The sequence below is a fragment of the Ictalurus furcatus genome, chromosome 2 (assembly GCF_023375685.1).
Source record: "Ictalurus furcatus strain D&B chromosome 2, Billie_1.0, whole genome shotgun sequence".
In the NCBI taxonomy this organism is placed as follows: domain Eukaryota; kingdom Metazoa; phylum Chordata; class Actinopteri; order Siluriformes; family Ictaluridae; genus Ictalurus; species Ictalurus furcatus.
The window spans coordinates 19,808,467-19,833,846 of record NC_071256.1 but is presented as its reverse complement, the minus strand read 5'-3'; the positions used below and the strand labels follow the sequence as shown (position 1 = coordinate 19,833,846).

Genomic DNA, 25,380 nt, shown 5'->3' with positions numbered 1-25,380 from the left:
ATTATGTCATTATCATGAAAAAACAACAAAGGAAAAAATTAATCATGCATGGACGCTTAGGGCTTCTGCAATATGATTATTTAATGATGGTTAAGTCTAACACACATTAATAGAATTTATTTCACACTCGCAATGAACTAATAAAAAAAAGTCTCCTTCTACTGTAACAAAGCACAAGAGTGCAGTATGTTCCAAGCGGAGAGCTTAGGACAAAGACTGCTCTTTTGGGATATTTTGGTGGTCCGCTGTTTAAAAGTGAATCTCCTATGCAAAATGTGTAAATTGTTGCAGGTGTGAAATGTCATTTACATTTTTTTTTGTATTTTTCATCTCACCTGCACCTGCTTGCAGTTTATTCACTACTAGTTCAGATTACCTCTGAACTATTGTATTTGCCTCCTCCAAATGTTTCATGCCATGAAAACACATCTTGACTCACCTGTACAGTACACACTGGTGACTGAGAGGGGAGGAAGCGTGAGTGTCTCAGTGCTCAGTGACCTGAAGTGCTCTTGCACGTGACAGTTTCTCTGCACACACGTGAATTTGTGTTTGAGTTATGCACGCCTGTCCTACTACAGGGTAGCCATTTTCAAACTCTCATTTCACACACATACACACACACACACTTAGCATATGAGTCACTTTAATACACACCAACACACACCAAGACACTCGCAGCTGACAGGTGCTGCTGATACTGCAGAAATCTTCAGCATCCAATATCAATCACACTCTCAACCTCTGTCTCATACACACACACACACACACACACCGTGCACACGCAGAAAGAAAAGACAAAAAATAAAACAGACTGCGTTTGTGTGCGTGTGTGTTTGGGGGGGGGGGATTAGTTCTTGGTTAATAAAGCTCCACTAAACAGCCACTAAGACACACAGCAGCTGCAGGCTCTAATTATACAACACTGAGTAAAAGCACATTTAATTAAACACACACACTCACACACAAATATCCAACACCTGTATGAATAAAGTGCTGGTCACAGTGTTAATGTGTTTCAGTGTGATATTCCTGTATCTGCCTTTACACCTCCATTACACCTCCATTACACCTGTACAATGTTCAGTAAGTAATAAACACTGTGTGGTGCAAATACAATAAAATAATCAACACCTTCTGACCAATCAGAATCCAGAATTCACTACTGCTGTGTTGTGCTGCAGCTCAAAGTTTTCTGTCACTTGGATTTTTTACTCCTCAGTTCCTCCCTCAGGGCTTCATAATTAACACTGAGTGTGTGACATGGACATTAATAAATAAATAAAACATTCCAACACTAACAAAGTCTCTAACTCATATTTCATGGCATGCACACACACACACACACACACACACACACACACACACACACACACAGGGACGTGTGCTTAACCAGATGGTCTCCCTGGAGACAGCTCCTGCTGGTCTATCACATTGCATCAGCTTTGCCTCAGACACATGGTTTTACACACACGGTGGGCAAGCTGCATGGCCCCTACTCTCTCTCTCTCAGACACACACATACTCTTGCAAGAACGAAAGAAAGAAAGAAAGAAACTCTACGTTCACACTTTTATATTAATCACACACACAGTGGGCAACCTGCAGGGCCCCTTCTCTCTCTCTCTCTCTCTGACACACACACAGATGCTCTTGCAAGAAAGAAAAAGAAAGAAAGAAAGAAAAGAAGAAACTCTACTTTCACTCCTTTATATCAAACACACACTCACACACGTAATATTCCCCAATAAACTCTGCTGGTCTAAATATTGAACATGAATGAGGAATGTAAATAGACTGTTTCCCCCCCTTTTCTAATAAACAACTGAAAAGAAGTAAAAGAAATGAATGAAATTATTGAAGCTTCTGAGTTTTGGGCTGTAAACGAGTCGGTGTGGTTAAACTGCTCACACACTCAATCAGCTGATTCTCATAAATGGAAAAAAAAAGAAAAGAAAAGGAATTTGCTTCCAGTGCTGCTAAATTGATTAAAGTGAATTTTATCCCACAAATTCTATACTTTCTGGAAAACAAACAAAACAACTTCAAATACACATAAAAGTGAACTAAATATCAAATCTAAATAAATAAATTCAATTAAAACAAGCATAAATAAGTGAACAAAAATAAAATATATAAAAAAAATGAAAACATAAAAAAATAAATAGAATTGAACATAAATGAATAAAATAAAATAACTACAAATAAATAAGATACAATTTAGCTTAATATAGTGGTGCTTTAAAGTTTGTAGAATTTTCTATATTTCTGCATAAATATGACCTAAAACATCATCAGATTTTCACACAAGTCCTAAAAGTAAATAAAGAGAACCCAATTAAACAAATGAGACAGAAATATTATATACACCTGACACTAATTGCACCTTCAAATTAACTGCTAATCCTAGAGGTTCACATACTTTTGCCCCTCACAGATATTTAATATTGGATCATTTTCCTCAATTAATAAATGACCAAGTATAATATTTCTGTCTCATTTGTTTAATTAGGTTCTCTTTATTTACTTTTAGAATTTGTTTGAAAATCTGATGATGTTTTAGGTCATATTCATGCAAATGTATAGAAAGTTCTAAAGGGTTCACAATCTTTCAAGAATCAGTGTATAACAATAATCAACTAATTAACTAACTAACGATTGAATAAATAAAGAACTAAATAGCCTGCAGAAGTGTTGGGTATTATATTTAGATAAATTTTAACCCAAATTTCACAAATTATGCAAATGTGAGACAGACAACAGAAAACAGAAACGACAAACTTAAATACACATAACATTTAAATAACTAATAAACTCAAATTTAAAATAAAATGTAAAATAATATATTTTTTTAATTGTAACAAACATAAGTGAATAAAATAACCAAACGATTAAGAATGAAATAAAACAAAAAGAGAATGAAACAATGACCTGACTAAAAATAATATTTAAAAATGAAATAAAGCTTAAATAGATCAAATAATAGTTAAAAGTTCTAAATAAATAAGTAGATAAATGTAACCATACTGTATATACTATGAATAAAACAACAGAATAAATTATATTAAAAATACTAAATTAAATGTAGACAAACAAACAAACAACAGTATACTGTATGTGCTCTCAATTTGTCCCACCAGCCTATGATTTAAAACATCTGACATTGTAACATTTCTTGTTCTGAAACAAAAATTGGAAATTTTGTTTTAAATCATGTTTCCATGACAACGGTGTTGAGACCATCATAATAAACCCAATTTAACACCAAGAACATTCCTGAGCCTCTGCATAGACACAAACAGGGAGTCGTAAACATGCAGAGAGAGTCTCTCTCTCGCGCGCGCGCACGCACACACACACAGTATCCAATCCTGACTATAAGCAGCTACTCAAGATTTGTTCAATAGTATCGAGCCGCTTAGTTAAAACACATTTAGTCAAGCAAATAGCCACAGCAAACTGATAAATCACACTGAGCCAGGCCTCGACTGCAAGCTACAGACACATACACAGACACACACACAGACACACCCCTCAGAGTGAGAAAGAGAAGGCAGCTCTGCAGTGTAATTCTCCAGTTTAGTGAAGCATCACAGCAGATCGATAGAGCAGGAGAACTTCTGCATATTCATGTCATTAGTGTTCAATAGAGAAATAATCCAGTGAGACGGCGGCTGATGCAGACTGACAGCAACACATACCTCTCCACCTTCACCCTGACACTCTTACACCACATTACTGTCTTGCACACTGACACATCCACAGACACACACCCCTGCAGCGACAGCTCCGAATTCCAATGCGTTGTTTTTCCTTTGTATGATTATACAATTTCATTCAAATCTCCTCAAATCAAAGGCAACGCCTCTTATCTTTTAGTTCCTACAAATGTAGCATCTGTTACCCAGGTGATGGTTAAAGGTTGGTTGGTTATTAATCATTATCGTCAGTAGTTACGTTGGCGAGTCATTGAGTCTTGAGTCACTGGCTGGATGGCTAGGTTGGTGTGTTAAATGGTATGGGTTTTTCCCCCCAGTGTGTTTGTGGGTGGGTTAATAAGTTCTTGGGTTGGTCTATCTTCTCTTAAGGTGGTCAGTGAGTCTGCTGGTGAGCGGGTGGGTTGGCAAATTGTTGGGTAACTCACGGATAGGTGTTTGAGTCATTTTGGTCAGTGGCTCAGTTGGTAGGTTGTTGGGTTGGTCAGGCTTTCAGTGAGGTGGTTGGTCAGGGATTTGTCTGATGGTAAGTAAACGAGTAGTTGGATTGGGGAGTCACTCTGCAAGTCAGTAGGTTGATGGATGGGTGTATCAGTGCCTAGTGATTGAGTCGCTAGGTGACTCAGTGAGTCATTGGGGTGGTGGCTAGTTTGGTAAGTAGTTGGGTTGATTAGTCTTCAATCAGTGGGTGAATCAGTGAGTCTTTTGGTCAATGAGTTGTTGCATCGTTGGGTAGGTAATTGGTCAGTGGTTGTGTTGGTGGGTAAACAGGTGAATTGTTGGGTCGGTCGGTGGATCGATCTGTGAGTCAAATGGTGGGTAGTGGGAAACTGGGAAGGTTTCCAAGTAGGTGGGTGTGTCAGTGGGTTGTCGGGTCAGTGAATTGGTCAGCTGGTGGGTGGGAAGGTGAGTGGGTGTATCAGCAAATTGGATGAATGGATCAGTTGGGCATTTTGATTAGTAGGTGGGTCAGGGAGTAAAAATGTCTCCTTTAGGCTCACCAACTCGGGTTCAAGTGAACAGAAAGCCACTGTTAAAGCCCTTTAACAAAACACAACAATGACTATATTTAACAAACAAAACCTCAATGACTCAGCTCTATGACCGAATTCTGCTCCAATTAGAATTCACTTTGATTAAAAGTGTTTAGCAGATGAGAAATGCAAAACACAATCCATCCTAATCATCACCTCCTTCTTTCTCTCATTTTATTCATCAGTGAAAAACTTAAGCTGTTGCTCAGGCTGTCCTTTGAGTCACTTGCCAAAAACCTCTTATTTACTTCTCCATCTCACACTTTTGTTCTTGTGTACAGTAGTAAGAAACACCACTCAACATTGTCAACACACACACGGCTGATGCGTACCTTTAAAATGAGAAGGAGCATGACGAGAGGAGTGTTTAATAACGAGCAGACAGAACGATTCACACACACTGAGCCTTCTTCTGAGGTTAAGTGACAGCGACGGTCATTTCTCCAGACATGAACTGCCCACTGTCAGAAGAGGTGAAGCACTTGTGTACAATTACACACTCTGAACAGAAACGTTATAGACGTGGAAATTCGATGGCGCTTCCGAGAACTGAGGCTGCTGAAACATATACTTAAAAGAGCCATTTGGAAATTATTTTTGATGGGAACAAATTTGCTCTTGAGATTCTGTGTTTTTATTTGGACCATCAATTTCAAAGACTTCTAATATGTTTATTAAAATAAATGGTATGCAATAGTGGGATATTCTAGTTGCACTCAGACAGTAGTGCATTTTCTGCTCCAGATCTTTTATGGCAACTTGAGGTTGTCTCAACAGCAAAACCCTTAAAAGTGACTCCCATATTCCAAGGTGTGGTGTTCAAGGTGGTGGACTTTGCTGTCCATTATCATAACAAAAAAGAGATCCAGGACTCCAAGCGACCAGTTTTTGCTCCAACTGATCAGTTTAAAGTGGCCGTCAATTGACTATCAGGTGTGACTCTTGATTGGTTGGAACCAAAACCTGCAGCCATACTGTTTCTTTGTGGATAATATCAGACACCCAAGATGTACACCTTGATGTTTTGCATCACGAGTGAACCCACCAAACAAACACACTCAACTGATCAAGAATTAATTGAAATTTTAAAGATAACATGATACATTTCTGGAATCTGATTGGCTTGTGACAAGTTAGAGCCCCAAAACAAACAGATTTAGATGTTGGATGTTATTTAGATGTCTAAATCAAACAGACTTAGATGTTCGATCCCTGCAGTCAAGCATGAAGTCAAGACTGCTCATTTTCTGCAAGACCACCAGCAGCCACGTTAGAGGAGATGGACAAAGGCAGAATAAATGGCAAGTCGTTTCACACCTCTAGGAATATCTTTGGAGTCACCATCTTCATTGCCATCTGCATGTAAAAGCTCAAATGAATATCACCTCAATCCTGGGAGGAAAGTTTCATCGTTTCCCTCCATTTCATCTATGCCCTTGAGCACTGGTAGTGGTAGTGAAGTGATTCCATGACTGATTTCAGGCTAGCATTTAAAGCTCCATGTTTGTTTTGGACCACCAACTTTTCACAAGCCAATCAGATTTCAAAAACGCATCACATTGTCTTTACACTATCAGACTTCATCATTTCATTCTCGATTAATGGAGTGTATTCTGTTGCCGGGTCAAGGTATAGATCAGTGGTGAGCAATCTTATCCACAAAGGGCAGGTGGGGCTGCATATTTTTGTTCCAACCAATCACAGGAGAAACACCTTATAGTCGATTAAAGGTCAAGGTGGAATCAGGTGCAACACCTAAATAACTTTAATGAAATCCTGCAGCTTGCAGAGAAGATCAGACACTAGTGGCCTCATTACACAAATGGTAGTCCAGTCGCTCTTTTTTCTCATGATTATGGACACCAAATCCCACCGCCTAGAACACCACATCCTGGAGAAAGGGTCATGGAGTCACTTTTAAGGGTTCTGATGGTGAGACAAGCTGATCAGAGGCCATTTTGAGGTGGGAAAAAGTCGAAGCACTACAAAGGAAGATTACAGACAAAGAAGTGATTCAAGCACAATCCTTCCATTTTGGTTTCAGCTTGTTTAAAAAGAGAAAATGATTGACGTTATTATGATCTCCACCGTCATAGTCATTTACTCTAATGATCGTTTTTCTATTTCACACATCCAGCCACTGATCCAGGAATGACACTCGTCCTACACTGATGCGTCACAGTGACATGAGCCCAGTGTGTGTGAATGCCGACATATTTCGCAGCTCATAATGTGCAATGCAGTGTGGGAGATGTGGGCACTTTGCATGTGGCAGAATCTGATGCTGATTTTTGATAATCATTGTGGGATTTTACAAGAAGCTCACACTTGTACACACCATCCTAACTCCATTCTTCACCACAGCGACTGAAAATTCACATCTGAATTGAAGATGGCTATAAATCCAGTCATGCATCGAAACACAAAAAGACACACTCCTACTGTTGAGCAGTCTTCATATGGTCATGGGCAGCCTGCCTGTGCTGTCTGCTGTATATTAATACACGTGCACACACAGAAAAACACACACTCCAACACTAAATGAGCAAGTCACACACTCATGATGCAACCTAGCCGTGCAATTCTGCTCTGCAGTCTGTCGTCATATCTGTTCAGGCAAATCAACTCCATCACAGACAGAATAATCCTTATAATAAACATTTCAACAGGATTTAATTTACATTTATGGCATTTGGCAGATGCCCCTATCCAGAGTGACTTACAGAAGTGCTTTGAAGTCTCGATCAATAAATACATCCTGATACTGGTTCAGTAAGTCACGGACCAAGAATACCATCAGTCTTAAAACCCTGTTAGGAGGTAAGATATTAAGAAAACTGTTTTCTTTTTTTTAATGAAACATGCTAATTTAAGCACTTTAGGAAGAGGTCAGTCTTTCGACGTCATTTGAAGACCGCCAGTGATTCAGCTGTTCGGACATTTAGGGGAAGTTCATCCCACCACCTAGGTGCCAGAACAGAGCAGAGTCTTGATGCATGCTTTCCTTGTACCCTGAGAGACGGTGGCACCAGTCTAGCAGTGCTAGAGTTTCGGAGGGAGTGAGGGGCAGTGCGGGGTGTAATAAGTGATTTGAGGTAAGTGGGTGGTGGTCCATTTTTGGCTTTGTAGGCAAGTACCGGAGTTTTAAATCTAATGCGGGCAGCTACAGGAAGCCAGTGGAGAGAGCGTAGCAATGGGGTTGTGTGGGAGAACTTGGGAAGGTTGAAAACAAGTCGAGCAGCTGCTTTCTGGATCAGTTGCAGAGGTCGGATGGCGCTCAGCGGAAGACCTGCCAAGAGTGAGTTGCAGTAGACCAGTCTCAAAATGACAAGAGACTGAACCAGCACACGAATGGCCTGTTGGATAGAAATGGACAAATCCTTCTGATGTTGTAAAGGATAAATTGGCATGAGTGTGTCAGATCAGCAATGTGAGAGGAAAAGGACAGTTGATTGTCCATGGTCACCCCAAGATTGCATGAAGTAACTGAAGGTGGGATCAGAGAGTTTTCCAGGGAGATCACAAGATCCTGACATGGTGATGAATCAGCTGGGATGAACAGCAGTTCAGTTTTGCTGGATTAAGGGTCAGCTGATGACATGTCTGCCAGACATGCTGAGATTTAAGCAGAAACAAGAGGATCTGAGGGAGGGAAGGAGAGGATGAGTTGAGTGTCATCCGCATAGCAGTGGAAAGAGAACCCATGTGAGGATATGACCTCACCAAGAGATCGAGTACAGAGGGAGAACAGAAGAGGACCAAATGCCTTGAGAGACCTCGTACGAGCGACCTTCCAGGTAGGAAGCAAACCACTGCCGTGCTGCACCATGAATTCCGAGACTGGTGAGGGTGGACAGGAGAGTCATGTGGTTGACTGTGTCAAACGCTGCTGCAAGGTCGAGGAGGATGAGGACTGATGACAGATCTGATCTAGCAGCATGTAGCTTCTCAGTGACAGCCAAAAGGGCAGTCTCTGTGGAATGTGCCACTTTGAAGCCAGACTGGTTAGGATTTTCGAGGTTGTTCTGTGAGAAGTGGAGAGACACTTGATTGTAGACAGTGCGTTCAAGGATTTTAGAAAGAAAACAGAGAAGTGATACCGGACGGTAGTTGCCGATGTCAGAGGGATCCACGGATACATTCTTCATGTATCACATGTTCCTGGTCCTTCACACATTCTTTATGTATCTATATTGATTTTTTCTGGGCTCTACGGTTTCTTCCCACCTCATTGAAACATCCTGGTAGGTGAATTAGCGACTCTAGGTGTGAATGAGTGCGTGACTGTGTGTGTATTAGAAATGAAACTGAATACATGCCTAATACATGTATTCTCCAGTGTTCTCCAGTGTTTTCAAGAGCAGAGTATTATATCATTTTTTTTTTCAAAATTCCAGTTTAGGCCACACCCACTTCAGGTTTACTTCTGAACACAGATGCATATAGTATCATTTCTTTACACCCTTAGTGTACGTCATGCCTTGAGATGGACCGGCATCATATCCAGTGTGTATTCCCACCTCACGCGCAGTGTTCTCGGGATAGATTCCGGATCCACCTCAATCTGGACCGGGATAAAGTGCTTGCTGAACATAAAGGAATGAATGAACACCTTTGTTCTTAAACCTTCCCAATTCAGGCATGTTAGTGTGAGATTTTGGGACTGTCATCTCTGAGAAATAACATAACATTAATAGTATTTATTTTATTGTATTACTATTATTATTATTATTATTTTTAAATAATAAACCGATGAACATGTTTCCACATTCAGAACTGAGGCTGAAGCAAGTTCCAGTATTTACACCTAGAAACCAGAAGTTATCAACATTTTCTATTTTCCGCGACATGACAAGCATCTTTATATTTGCCCAAATATCATTTTCCCTGACAGTCACAGCACACATGCTCAAAATGGTAAATGCAAGGAATATTTATTAGCATTCAGTAAATTAGCAAGAAACACAATAGCCATTATTGTAAAAAAATAAGAAGGTTATTAAGTAAAAATGAGAGTAAAGGATATAATTAGTCTGGAATACATTTAAAAACACACGTGATCTGATTACACAATCTAGATTATGTGCATCTGTTGCAGCCTGACTCCTCTATTGCTGTATAACTGCAGGATTTTGATGAATGTTTGTGAAATGTGTTCGATGACGTACCCACAAATGTAAAAGCAGACCCGGGTTCATTAGTCTACACTGCTGAAGGTTTAAAAAAAAATGAAGGCTGTAAAAATGAATTTTGAACCGGCTCGGCTCGGCTCCTTCCCACTCCGTTACTTCCTCTTCGGCTCACCGCCTTTCGCTTCCTTTTTCCATCAAATCAGGTCACAACCACAGGACGCCTTTTTTTTTTTTTTTTGGAGATAACTGGAGATGACGTAACTATGACTGAATAACGTGATGAGTCATCGATGAGGCGTCATTTATGAAAAGGTTGGATTCAGGAACATATCATACAACTACATAATCTTCAAATGTGTCGACTATTTACTAAACCAAACACGACCCATTTCATAAATCCGGGACAAACGAGCACTGATTGCACGTCTGCGGCCCTGCGCTTTTCCTTTTCACACAAAACCAGGTCAGAGGAAAACAGATTATGTAAGTCACTTCTATAACATCACAACATTTTTATTTATTTATTTATTTTTATTTTTAAACGCTCCACCTGTTTCATTTAAAGCAAAATATTCTATTTCTCGCCATTCTCTTAACATCTTCAGGGTTCTTTTTTTTCTTTCACTTTACCCACTGCATAGATTTGAATGTTTTAAGTTAAAGTTCCCTTCACTGATCATGTTTAATGCATTAATACACCATTAGTAACAAACACTTTAATAATATATGGGGATTTTTTTTCCAAATAATATACCAAATAAGCTAAATAATAAAGACTGGCACGAAAAGCAAACATTCAGAATTGAGTTCTAGTATTTAGACCTGGAGACCAGCGTTCAGGAAGCGATCAAGTCTTTCAGCACCAGTAGAAAAAAAAACTGAAAAGAATAGTTTTTAGAAGAAAAAAAATCTGTCTCTTAAAAAAAAAGTGTATTTTATTCCTCTTATACCATAGCAAGTTGCCAACAATATTTTCTTTTTACAATAAAGAATGACACACCATGCTTTATCAAGTTAGTTCCTCTTCCCAATTACGTTACAGCAGCTATAAACAGTCGTTCCCTCCTCAGCCTCTCTTTATTCTCTCAAGATTAATAGGACAGAAACAAACGCAGCTCCTCATGTTCGTGAATAAGCCTAAACTCCTCGGTCCTAAAGACGTCGGAAAACTTATAGCTTACAAAGTTACAGTTTTACCTCTGATGCTGGAGACTCTTTCCATAAATATTAAACACACACATACATCCCTGATGTTGGTAGTTTTAATTAATCCTAGATACCTCGGGCCTGAATGTAGTTTGCTTGTTTGAAGACTTAAAATCCAGCCACAACTCGAAGAGTCCACTTCAGTCACCTCATGCAACATGAAACAATAAAACTGATGCTTTCTATTTTACAGCATTCTTCTCCTGTCAGTCCAAGGTGGTTTCTTTGTTCAACACAATTCTCTCCATGTGGCACTACATGCAAACACAACAAATTTGGAAAAGGTTTCTAGTGCTTTAACAGCAAAAGTATTGTTTTTTTTGTTTTGTTTTTTTTTTTTTTTAAAACAACCCACTGAAAGTTGACCAACATCCCAAAGAGCACAGTAATTAGATCTGAGAAGTTCCTAAACAGTTCCTACCTTCACAGCTGCTGTGTCCCTCCTCATAGCCGGCGCTGCAGCTGCACCTCCCGATGGGCACGAGCCACTCCCCCTCGGCACTGCAGTGCATCCTGGGAGGCGAGTCGGTGGCGTCTGGCTCCGAGTTGTTGACGCAGACGCCCCGGACCTCCACGAGCGTGGCGAATGCGGCCTCGGCCACTGTGTCGGGGAAGACGGCGAGGTTCTGCACGGCGGCGCGGCAGCGTTTGTAATAAACACGCACAGAGACGATGGCCACGCACGCACCCACGTCCTGGAAGGCCAGGTGAAAACCGCGGCGCGTCAGCGGGCCGATCTCGCGCACCTCAGTGTTCAGCTTCATCTTCCTCTCGCCCAGGTCACCCTGCGTGAAGCTCTCATCAGCGGCAATGGTGTCCACTTTACTGTAGCGTGCCTCGTCATCATCGTGGCCCCCCAGCGGCCGGTCCCACTCGGCATACAGTAGGTTGAAGGTCTCCTTGCAGCTACCCGCTACGCCTGGAATGCTGTTACAGTCACGCAGCGTGAACTGCAGCTCCACAAAGATGCGCTGACCTCCACGCCGCCCGATCCACCCCGTCCGCAGCCAGTTGTTCTGGTTCGGCTCCATCACGTTACACACCTGGTACGTGCGGATCGGTTTGTACTTCTCGTCCACGCCGCTGATCTCCTCCCACTGCGTACACACAACAGACACACACACAGACAGTTAATTTTTTAATTAAAGTTTGTTTGTTTTTATATTTGTTTGTTTCAGAATTTCACTGATTTTTGGGCTGTTTGTGTATTTATATGTTTTTGTGAGTGGTGATGCTGCTTTCTGGAACATTTTTAAACCTGGATATTATTTTGCATTCCTTATATTAATCTGGATTTTGTAATGTTATTCAATTTCTTGCTTATTTTTGTTTCTCTTATTTTTCTTCAATGCAGCTTAAAAAAAATATATTTTTAGCATCTGGTAATAATTTTCTTGAGCCCTTTTGAAGTCATTTTTTCTTTTTCTTTTAGTGATTTTGTTCGTTTATGTTCAAGAAACTGCGTTTTTACATTTTTACATTTTATCTGCATTTTTATCCGAGTTTCATGTCTTTTTCTGATGATTTTTTTAAAAATCCGTGTTAAAATACACATTCAGTTCAATCCCATTTGCGTTTGCGGAGAATAAATAGCGATATTTTTATTAAGAATATTGCAATGAGGCTGAATTTGTTATCTGAAATCGTGCTTCAGGGATCCACAGTAATTTTTTTATTATTATTAGCACAGCCAAAAATTTAGGAGCAGTTGAAATTTAGCTTTTTTAAAATTTTGTTTAGTTTTTATATATATATATATATATATATATATATATATATATATATATATATATATATAAAAAGAGATGGTAGCGTTAATGTGCTACAATATAACACACAAGTAGGCATGAGAAAACTTGAGCTTATCAATTATGACAGAATTTAGGAACGTAGTGTGAGCCATGACAAATTAATTTACCTTCTGATAAACTAAATGTAATATTTTCAGTTAATTTTATAGACTGTATGCAAAAAACAACCGTTAACCTGTTCCACCTTGTAAACAAATACAATAAACCTCAATGTTCAGTGTTTGCAGTCTGCTCCTCTTAAATATACTTAAAGCTAAACTATTAAACATTTTTCAAATTCTCCAAAGCCAGTTCTCGACCTGCTCTGCGTATATTGTGTATATATCTGAATAATCTCATATAGGATATGATTGGGTGAGTTCATTTATCCGCCAGATGCAAAGCACTTCAGTTTAATGGTGATCATTAGAGATGCTCCGATCAGGATTTTTACAGCCGATACCGATTTATTGTCATCTTTATCGACTGAAACCGATCCAGATACCAATCTTTTTTTTTTTGTTTAAGCTTTAATCAGGAGGTCAGTCATGAACAGTTAAATGTAAGCTCTCTGCTCATGGTCACTGTTAAGTGAATTAAAATAACAGACACAAATGACACAAATACTATTGGTTAAATAAAACAAGCATACAATATTTATTTTTACATATCTTAAACAATAAAGAGTCCTAATTAAAAGTAGACTAACACAAACATGATCCATATTAGGAAAAAGAAGGCTAATAGCGAACTAAACTTAATGTCAAATTGATATTAAATTTCATTTCTCATTTTATTTATATTTTATGAAGTTATTATAATATCACATTTTTTTATATTAAATGATTTATTTATAACTAAGCACATTTTCTGTCTTTTCATTTTTTTTTTTGTTTATCAGTTTTAGATCGGTTCCTCCCAGTACAGTGTTGCCATGTCTGCTGATAATATTGCGTTTTGGGGTGATTAAATCAAAACATGAAAACTGGAGTTGACTTTTCTAGTAATATCTGGCATCCGTGAGTTTAAATGAAGTGAATGCGCTGTGTATTAGAGTGCCGAAGAGAGTGAAGGAGAGCGGCAGTGTACTGTATGTTTACAGACAGAACAGTTGCTACTCTTGAATATGATTGGTGAGGAATTATTTAATAAAGTTTGAATTAAACTCCACCTTGTAGCGTTAGCATTATTATTAATTTACTCTGCCCGACGCCGCTATGGCTACACGAGCAGGTCACAGTCGCAGGTTCAGGTCATTTGCGGGATCAATAAAAGATGGCGGTTTGTGAGATCGGCAATTTGAGAGAAGCAGATGATGTACAGTGTTACTCTTGTCATTATAATGGCTTCTTTACAGTATTTCCACACTTGTTCGGTCAACCGAGATGATGGAAAGCAGTGTGAAAGTAACTGTTGCGCGGTGTAGATGCATTTTGGACTGTAGTTTTTATTCCAATTATATATTATACAACTCCGAACAGGTCACTCGCACCGGTGCGACTAAATATTTTTCCAGTCGCACAAAGTACTTCTTTTAAATGGTCGCACTGTAGAGCCCTGTGTTTTGTGTTTGCTCAGCAGGAGAAAGCTGTACTAATTCCTGACTGTGAGCCTGAAGCGAGCCGCACATCCTTCTTCGCATTTCTCAGAAAAAAAAAAAACATAATAAGACACTTTAGTGTGAAAATATGACATTGCTGCAGGCCATGAGGACGGGGACGTGTTAATCCAGCCATCTCTGGGAGCTGCTGTTCCACACACTGCTTACTTTTAAACCGGGAACAATGAAAATTTCAGATTGGTCCTGAAAACTGACCTCAAACAGATGTTCTAGTGGGTTCTAGCACAGATTCACTGCAGAATTTGCTCTAACACTCAGTTCAGGTGAGTTTAATCAGTTGATTTATGATTCTGAAGGTGTTCCTCCACCCTGGAGCTTGTTTTATCCTGAGCTGAGGCTGTTTACTCTGAAACATGTTGGTACATTTCTCTTTAGAAGCAGAAAGTATTACCACATAACCCCTATGTTATCCACACTGCATTGGCTCCCAGTAAAATTTCGCAGTGATTATAAAATCATTAAAAATATTTTATCAAAATTATAAAAATTACTGACTTATAAAGCACTAATCAGTCTTGCACCACAGTACCTGAGCAAACTTTTGGTATTCTATGATCTGCCACGCCTACTTAGATCAAAAGGTGCAGGCTATTTGTTGGTACCTCGAAGAGTGAAGGCTACAGCAGGGGCTTCTTACAAAGCCCCACAGTTATGGAAGAGCCTTCCAATTAGTGTTTGGGACACAAGCTCTGTGCCCCAAGACAATCCTAGACAATCAAGTCTAGGCTGAAAATGTATTTGTTTACTCAAGCTTACCATGAATAGACTTTCTATTACGCAAAAGTACACATATCCTTATCCATCATGGGATAGAAAGCATACCTAATAATCGCTCCCTCTCTTTACCTCCTTCTCCCCCTCTCCTTCTGTCGAGCCACACATGATTTTATGGAGAGTGATCCTAACCCTTTCTGCTCTCCGGACCTGCTTGATCCATCCTGATGCCCTAGTGAACTGGAGGCTACAGCCTGGAGATTGTTGAGAATGGTACCACTTGAAGTACCATGAAATAGTTTTGGATCTCAATTTCACATGGACATTCTCGCTGTGGTGCTGGAACTATGGTTGCTTCTATGGCCTTGGGACTCCAATTACCACATACAATTTTGCACTCAGGTCTCCCTTAGTGAACAGTGGAATAGTTCAAAAAAGACTTCATATAAAAACTATAATGAACTTTCTTTTAATTTTACCCTATCCGTTGTTACCCAGATAAGGATGGGTTCCCTTCTGAGTCTGGTTCCTCTCAAGGTTTCTTCCTTATTTCATATGTTTTTCTTTGCTCATTATGGATAAATACACACACTTAAAATCTGTATCTTGTGTTTATATTTTCTGTAAAGCTGCTTTGAGAGAATGACCATTGTAAAACATGCTATATAAATAAAATTGCATTGAACTGAATTGTACGTTTTCATTCGCTGGACGTGTTTTTCAAAACTGAAACTAGTAAACACAGAAGTCCATTCTACGCAAAGTTTCATTAAAGACAAGTCTGGCATTTCCCAATCAACTACACGTCAAATAACATCTTGCATTCATTCATATCGCTCACACCGCAATATATTAAATTTCCAAATGCAGACGTGGAAAAGAACTGTTTACTGTAAATGGTGATCTGTGGGTGTGTATCGATTAAAGTTTCGCTAATGACAGGTCAAGCTAAATCACTTAGATTACCAGATTAAAATCCTCCCTCTACGAACTCTATTCTAATCTATCGAGTAGATCATTAATGTTAATTGTAAATTGTTCCATAAAGATTATTCTTTTAATTATTGTACTAATATCTCCATCTTCACAGTCTTCACAAATTTTATATATTTGTACTTTTTTAAACTTACTGATTTTCTGTCTTAACCCATATTGTTTGTTTTATTCTTTATCTTTGTATTTTTTTAAATGCAGCTAGTTTTTTTTACAGTTTATTACAGCTGAATGTTGTTTTAGTTATAAATTATTGTTAACTATAGTTAATTCCAGTTTATTACAGTGTAGTAGTGTTTTACAGATCATTAGAGTTGAATGCAGTTTATTATAGTTAATTATTGTTAAATGCAATTAATTACAGTTAACTGCTCACTTGAGTTCATTGTTGTTTATTCAATGCCAAGTAGGCTTTTCTTGTGAAACACTAATATTTCTAATAAAGTTAATGAATGGACAGTGCGAAAGTGTTATTTTAAAAGATTTCAGGGTCTGGGGTCCATCGTTTAATATATAAACAGCTAACATTACATTTGTAGCTTCGCAAAGACAAACGATGAAGAAGGACTTACTCCATTCGCAGGATAAGACGTCCAGCCCAGTTCTGCCTGGGATTCTTTCGAATTCAGCAACACCACTGAAAAAGACAAACATGTAGAATACGTTTTAATCAGTGATGAGTAGGAAAAAAAAAAGAAGGATTATTTCTATGAGTTTGCTCCCATCTCATTTTTCTGCCATGATACAAGCTGAGAAACTCATGAATCAAACGATTCGAATTCGTTCTCTTTATGTTACCCAGACGCTCGGTGAAAAACCCGGAGTCATGACAGATGTTTCATTGAGACTTGGAGAAAGCAAGAGAGAGCGAGACAAGGTGTTCAGCTACGTAAAGAGTGTGTTCATGAAGTGGATGCGTCTGAAACAAGTGAGCGCTAATTTAACATTCAGCTCACTGGGAGCACACGCTGGTGCCGAGGCCGCTCACGCCTTCAGCCATGTCACAAACATGGTCAAGGTGTAAGCACGTCAGCAGCAGTAATACAGGACAAGAGTGTCCTTCAAGCGTGTCAGGATTATTCAGAAACACACACACACACACACACACACACACACACACACACACACACACACCATGGACAGAACACATAAGTATGTTGGAAAACTCCCTGAGCCACTTGACAAACTTGACCAGAGCCCGGGTTTACCATCATGTTTCTCACAGACACACTAACACAGAACTGGAACCAGAGCTAGAACCGGAGCTTAGGAACAAGAAAATCTTTTAAAGAACCAGACCATGATCCCACCAGTTTTAGAGTGAAAGCTTATAAATTGAATAACAACAGTGGAGGATTTTATAAGCTGCAATTTCTTACTTCAGTAACACGGTACTATTAATTACAATTTAATTCATTGTTCATCATAGTTGATTACTGTCAGCATTAATTACAGTTTAATGCAGTTTATTATAGCTATTAATTATGTTTCAAATCACATTTATTACAGTTATCTGCAGTTTATTACAGTTCAATATTCTTTGTTACAGTTTAATTCTGTTCATTACAGTTTAACATTCTTTATTACAGTTTAAATCTCTTAAAATAAATAAAACTATTGTTTTAAACTCAACAACTGACAGTTTCACAAATCAGACTCATCTCTTGTAAGACTTTGGTCACTGGAGAGTTGAATTTTATTTTTGGTGTTATAATGAAAGATTATAAAAACCATAGCAGTAATGTGAAAATGCCACTCTGTGTGAACTGCACCGCAGTGACACTAAACCTGATCTTTTTATTTAGCTGAGATGATGCAGCAACACAAATTATTCATCGTACAGTAATGAAAAGGTAATGTGCGATGTTCTGAGGTCGAGCTTTCAGACGCCATTATGACGACATGAAGCAGATCCGCTTCCTCACTGACACAGCTGCTGATTTTTTCTTTTTCCTGTCTGAGAACACGCTGATAAACACTCAGCTCTCAGCTGTCTCACCACCTCCTGTGATTACCGCATCTTCACCCAAGAGAGGGAAAGAGAGCGAGAGAGAGAGAGAAATGAATGAAGAATGAATGAAGAATGAATGAATGAGAGAGGGAGCAAGAAGAACAAAAAGAGATCAATGAAGAATGAATGAAAAATGAAAGAGACTGAGACAGACAGAGAGAGAGAGAGCGATAACTTTAGCACAGACATACAGCAAAATCTTTTTAAGTTTGTGGAAAAGAATGAAAAGCGAGGATTACTGCAGCAAGGATGAGAACAGCGAGGAATGTATGAGGGAAAGAAAATAAGAAATATGATAGTGAGGACAGCAAGAACAAAGAGCACAGCGAGAACGAGTGCAGCAAGAGCGAGAACAACGTGAACAGTGAGAACAAGTACAGTAAGTACAACGATAACGAGTACAGCGAGAACGAGAACAGCGAGGGGGAGAACAGCGTGAACGAGTACAGCGAGGAGGAGTACAGCGAGGGGGAGAACAGCGAGGAGGAGTAGGAGGAGGAGTACAGTGAGGTGGAGTAGGAGGAGGAGAACAGCAAGGGGGAGAACAGCAAGGAGGAGAATAGCGTGAACGAGTACAGCGAGGGGGAGAACAGCGTGAACGAGTACAGCGAGGAGGAGAACAGCGAGGAGAACAGCGAGGAGGAGAACAGCGAGGAGAACAGCGAGGAGGAGAACAGCGTGAACGAGTACAGCGAGGAGTACAGTGAGGGGGAGAACAGCAAGGGGGAGAACAGCAAGGGGGAGAACAGCGAGGAGGAGTAGGAGGAGGAGAACAGCGAGGAGGAGTAGGAGGAGGAGAACAGCGAGGGGAAGAACAGCAAGGAGGAGAACAGCAAGGAGGAGAACAGCGTGAACGAGTACAGCAAGGAGGAGTACAGCGAGGAGGAGTACAGCGTGAACGAGAACAGTGAGGTGGAGTACAGAGATGGGGAGTACAGAGAGGGGGAGTACAGCGAGGGGGAGAACAGCGAGGGGGAGAACAGCGAGGGGGAGTACAGCGAGGAGGAGTAGGAGGAGGAGAACAGCGAGGGGAAGAACAGCAAGGAGGAGAACAGCAAGGAGGAGTACAGCGAGGATGAGTACAGCGAGGAGGAGTACAGCGTGAACGAGTACAGCAAGGAGGAGAACAGCGAGGGGGAGAACAGCGAGGGGGAGAACAGCGAGGGGGAGTAGGAGGAGGAGTACAGCGAGGAGGAGAACAGCGAGGGGGAGTACAGCGAGGAGGAGTAGGAGGAGGAGAACAGCAAGGGGAAGAACAGCGAGGAGGATAACAGTGAGGAGGAGAACAGCGAGGGGGAGTACAGCGAGGAGGAGAACAGCGTGAACAAGTACAGCGAGGAGGAGAACAGTGAAAGAGTTATAAATAACAGAGGAAAATTCAACAGGACGGATTAGCCACGTGCTGGAACAAAGTCCTCACAGCTTCCTCCGGGCGCTTTTTCTCCGAGCACACACACATACACTATACACACTCACACACACACCGAGGCTCGGCCAATCACAAACCAGGGTCTCACTGGATGCACATAGGCCAAGCATTATCCCTCTAATAACCATACAACTGAAAGACAGATGAGCTGTGTGTGTGTGTGTTTGTGTGTGCGAGCGATTCCACAGTGGCTTTTAGCGCCAACAGAACAGCAGAGCACATTAACTCGGAACCCTGTTCAGCCTTTTTACGGCCTCATTAAACTTTCAGCTTCAGTAATGGGGTCTAAAGAATGCTTTCTCTCCTCTGAGATGCTCATAGCCAAATATTACACACACACACACACACACACACACACACACACACACACACACACACACACACACAGCGTGGCATGTGCCATACCAGCGCACCTGATCCACCGCTCAGTGGGACGTCTCGCTCCACCGGAAGTCTCAGCTGCCCTTTTTAATGTTTGCTTTCTCTGGGCGTAAATGCCACTTGGTGACATTCATAGCTGCAAACGAATTCGTTTCACCTCCTGTTCTCTGTAAAGGTGAAGCGTAAGACACTCCGCTCCACAACAATAACTAATGTAGATCCATTCTACCTCTATTGTTGTTCGCTGGTTAAAAAGTCTTCTATCGACATTTTCATCTCGTTATTACACTCCGGTTTAAATAAAAATAAGTTCATGGTACAAACACACAGCTCACGGAAGAAACAGAAAAAAAAACATGGAAAAATGTTCGTATCTCATGTTACACTCCGGGCTTTGCAGAAATGTACCTACAGCTTATGATTCCAAGTGTTGAGTTAGTGTGATTTTATATACGGATTACTCTGTCGACTTTAAAACACTTATTTACTTCCCTTAACGCCAATTTAATCTTAACCATGTGAAGGGAAGTTATTCCAAATCAAATCCATACATTACAAGAAATAACCCTAGCCATTCAATTAGGACAAAAGTAATGGCACCCTATAAGAGCAGTAAGAGTTATTGTGTGTGAGTGAGTATTGTAGCGGACACACCATCACTGGAACATTTAGCACACACCACACTTAGGATGAGCTTTATTTCCCCCGCCATTTTCTATTATGGAATTTTGTGGGCGTGGCTAAATGTGACATGAAGGTACTTTCGTGCTTTCAAGCAAAGTGCTAAATTACAGCTGATTTGCATTCAAAAAAAAAAAATCAGACACTTGAGTAAATCCGGCAAGAATCTTTAGTTTGGTTTTGGCCACGAAAACATTTACATACAAATTTACTAAAATACTGATGAAAGCAGCCCCAATTAGAGCTGAGTGCAAATGTTTACGTCCCGTTTCAGCCACGTTTAAGACGTCATGTAGATCAACAGGACATTTAGCTTGTTTTGGTTTCACAGATGTTTCTTTAACATAAATGTATTAAAAGTGTATGTTAAGATATATTTAAAAAAGTATAAAAAAAAAAAACAATGACAAAAATGTTGACATAAATATTGTCTAAGAACTTTCATGTCTGCTCTTAACCTTTATAAACACCTCCAAAACTTTTACATCCTCTGAACAGCTTTTTTGTAATGTTCAGCTTGTAGCCGCTCTCTCTCTCTCTCTCAGCTTTGTTCAGATCAGGTTAAAAACGTCGGAGTTACGCATGTAACCCTGTTCCCTGAGAAGGGAACGAGACGTTGCATTTAGCATAACAGTATGGGAACGCCTTGTGCACGTGACCGGTATCCGAAGCTTGCGTAAAATCATGCCTCTACTTATAGGCCTGCCATGATCAGGTGACGTGGCAATTAAGCACGTCGCATGATATATATATGGCACCTGTGAACCACGCCGCCAGCCTCTATTATCTGAAGCGAAGACGCAATTCACAGGCCTGCCCCGGTATGACAGTGCTATGTAACGTCTCGTTCCCTTCTCAGGGAACGGGGTCACATGCGTAACCCTGACGTTCCCTTTCAAAGGGAACTTCGACGTTGCATTTAGCATAACAGTATGGGAACGGGAATACCCACTCCGTCATACCGAGGGTACGGCCTGTTCAAAAATACCCAAGCCCGAGGGTCACTGCAAGACACTCGAGCCCGGGGTGGAATGAATATCCAGGCTGTAATAACGAATGACTGTGTGAGGCGTAGACCACCCTGCATCCGCACACACATCCTGCAAGGATACCCCTTTGGACAAAGCCTTCGAGGAGGCGACCGCCCTAGTGGAATGAGCTCTTATGCCCAGAGGCGTGGCAAGACCGCGTGTCGTAAGCCCTAGAGATTGCTTCCACTATCCAAGTAGAGATGCGCTGCTTTGACACAGCATCACTTTTCGTTTCGCTGCCAAAGCAGACTAGTAGCTGCTCCGACTTACACCACTGGCCGGAGCAGTGGACGTAAGTACAGAGAGCCCTTACTGGACACAGCAGGTGCATCCTCTCTTGTTCCAGTGTGAGGAACAGAGGAGGGCAGAAAGCCTGCAACACCACAGGGTGGGCAGCCGATGTAGGCACTTTAGGAATATAATCCGGCCTAGGATACAGGAAGGACTTGGCTTATGCAGGGGTAAAGTCAAGGCAGGGAGGGGCAAAAGAGAGAGCTTGTAGCCCTCCCACTCGCTTGAGAGATGTCAGGGCCAGTAAAAGAGCTAACTTTAGAGTCAGAAGCTTCTCAGAGGCTGACTCTAAGGGCTCAAATGGGGCCCCTGACAGACCTTCCAAGACCACAGCAAGGTCCCAGGAAGGTATGCATGGCCTGCAGATGGGCCTCAGCCGTCTGACACCATGCATGAACCTCGAAGTCAGAGGATGTTGCCCCACACAGGCTCCATCAACAGGGGCATGGCTGGCCGAAACGGCGGCCAAGTAACCCTGACTGTAGAAGGAGCCCAGCCCGCTGAGAAACGTTCCATTAGAACTCCAGGACTGTAGCTATTGTGCAGTTCACTAGGTCTAGCTGACGTTCCTCACACCACAACACAAAAAGCTGACACGTGAGTGCATACGATTTCCTTGTGGATGGGATCCACTCTAGGGGCTCGAATGGGGCAGCCGACAGACCTTCCAGGACCACAGAAGGTCCCAGGAAGGTATGTGCGGCCTGCAGATGGGCCTCAGCCATCTGACACCACGCATGAACCTCGAAGTTAGAGGATGTTGCCTCACAGAGGCTCCATCAACAAGGGCGTGGCTGGCTGAAATGGCGGCCACATAACCCTGATTGTAGAAGGAGCCCACCCCGCTGAGAAATGTTCTTGTAGGAGCTCCAGAACTGTAGCTATTGCGCAGTTTACTGGGTCTACAGTGGATCCCTGCGGACGGGAATCTCCCAAGGAGTGCCATCTTGCAGGGATATTATCTCTCAGCCATGTTCGAGCTGCCAAAAGGGTGCTACTAGCAGACTGTCTTGGCGAACTCTCACTAGAGCTTGTGGGAGCAGAGCGATGGGGGGAGCAGCATACAGATGTGACCTCGGCCACGTGTGGACTCGAGATCCAGCTTTATCTTGCTCAGTGTTGATAGGATTGACACTACGCATGTTGGGGATAGAAACGCCCTCGTCGTAGTAGAATCCTATAACCCCTAGAAAAGTTGTCCACTGCACCGGGGAAAGCATACTTTTCTGAGATTCAACCTGAGCCCCAAGCTCTTCATGTGGGTGAGAACAACATCTCGATGTTGAACCGCCAGCTCCCTGGTTCGTGCAAGAATTAACCAGTCGTCCAAGTAGTTTGGTACACAGATGTCCTGGAGTTCCAATGGAGCCAGAGTGACATCCATGCACTTTGTGAAGGTGCGAGGGGATAAAGCTAGCGATATTCCTATGTGGAAATATGCACCTTTTAGATCTATCGCCACAAACCAGTTCTCGGACTGGATCTGTGGAACGATAAGTTTGAGCGTCAGCCTCTGAACCTGTATGTCCGAAGAGTACGTTTCAGATGACGCAGATCTAAAATTGGCCGCATACTCCCACTTTTTTGCGGAACAGGAAATAAAGGCTGTAAACCTCCCTCCCTGGGGGAACAGGGTACATGTTCTATGGCCCCATTGTCCAAATTGAGCTTACTTCCTGCGCTAACATCGGGCTCTGGTCTGTGCTGACTGCTGTGGTGAGCACACCTGTGAACGGGGGAGGGGGGGGGGGGTCAGGCTATAACTGGACCCGGTAACCCTTTCTATGTTAGACAGAACCCATGGAGACACATTTGGCAGTAGCTTGCATGCTGCCCGATGGACTTTTAGTGACGTTAGCTATTCCACATTCTATTGGAGGGAAGCATCAGATTTTCGTTGCCCTGTGTCAGCTCGCTGACCAGAGAAAACCGAAAACTTGGGGACCGCCTTGGCTAGGGGAGCACTGGGGGCTACCTGCCCTAACAACCTCATGTCCCCAGATACATCCCTCCACGGCCCCTCAGGACCGCTCTCTTTGCCTGCTTGGCCTTTATGACCATTCTCAGATCAGGCCTAACAGCAGACCACGACTATGGCCGCCCGGTTCCCCTGGCTGTCTGCGGGGTTGGCGGGCTGCCAAACTCACCTTCTGGGTCTCCCTCACACAAGTGCTGGCCCAGGCTCCACTCGTGGACGCCCAGGTGAGCTCGAGACAACAAGCCATATGACGAGCTCACTCAGCACGTCTGCTTGGTAGGCCTGCAACCCTGTCATTGTCTGCAGTGACCCACAAGCAAGACTACTACTGCAAAGGCTTGCCCACCAATGCCACCTTGGATGCAAGCTGGCCCCCGTAATTACCTGCCGTCGGTGGAGAGAGGTAGCTAGCAAGCGCCTCCTCCACCTTGGGCATAGCTAAATAGCCATGCCGTTCATTCCCACAATGGCCGAATAATCCAACATCGTGGGGTTATGAATATGGCTTATGTGGTTTTCCCCCAGAAGCCTGAGATTGTGTCATAAACTTCTGGAAGACAGGGGAGTTTCTGCAGTGTGAGGGATTTACTTTCACTGGGTAATCACTTCAAGCAGCTCTTTATATGCTGCTCTCAGTTTTTAACACATCCTTCTAACTCCTCGGAGTCAGAGAGGAATTATTACCCTTTTGCCTTTCCATAGCAGAAGGAGTCATCGCGACGCAAATTCCAAAATCCAGTGGAGAGCCAAACGCAGAAGACAGAGCAAAAGATAGAGCAGCGCTCATCTCCGGCTCCTCTTCCGGATCTAAGAGATCCCCCGAACCTGAGACGGTTGGCTGCCTCGGCAGCGGCCCAGATCCGCGAGGCTCTGAAACCCGACTTGCTTCGGCTTCCGCTTTTTTTTTCCGAGAAGAGTGCGTGTCGCGAGTCGAGCTGCTTAATGTAGCGTTACCATGCACAGCCTCTCGAGGCCGCCATCGCATACTACACCGCTAACACTTCACCCAGAAAGTGTGCACTTTTCCCCGTGATGAAATGGGCGCAAGCCGTTACACACTTCCTGAATTCTTTCTCGCTCATTAGTTACCTCTCTTTTTCTTTAAAAAAAGGATAGAAAAGTTCAGAGATTTTGAGAAAATAGAGTAGAAATGAAGCGTTTTTGTCACACAAACAACAGACATGCAGTCTCGCTGAAGATAATAAGGCTGGCGGCGTGGTTCACAGGTGCCATATATATATATATATATCATGCGACGTGCTTAATTGCCACGTCACCTGATCATGGCAGGCCTATAAGTAGAGGCATGATTTTACACAAGCTTCAGATACCGGTCACGCGCACAAAGCGTTCCCATACTGACATGCTAAAT

At 41.9% G+C, this 25,380-nt stretch overlaps 1 protein-coding gene across 1 annotated transcript in view; it reads right to left on the bottom strand.

Annotated features, from left to right (window-relative positions):
• Nucleotides 1-25,380, bottom strand: part of LOC128624630 (ephrin type-A receptor 7-like) — a 122,514-nt gene that overhangs the window by 74,084 nt on the left and 23,050 nt on the right. The window contains exons 2-3 of the mRNA XM_053652325.1: nt 16,779-16,843; nt 11,510-12,185 (exon numbers count right to left, since the gene is read on the bottom strand). Coding sequence (XP_053508300.1) covers nt 11,510-12,185; nt 16,779-16,843 — 741 coding nt within the window. The remainder of the gene's footprint in view (nt 1-11,509; nt 12,186-16,778; nt 16,844-25,380) is intronic.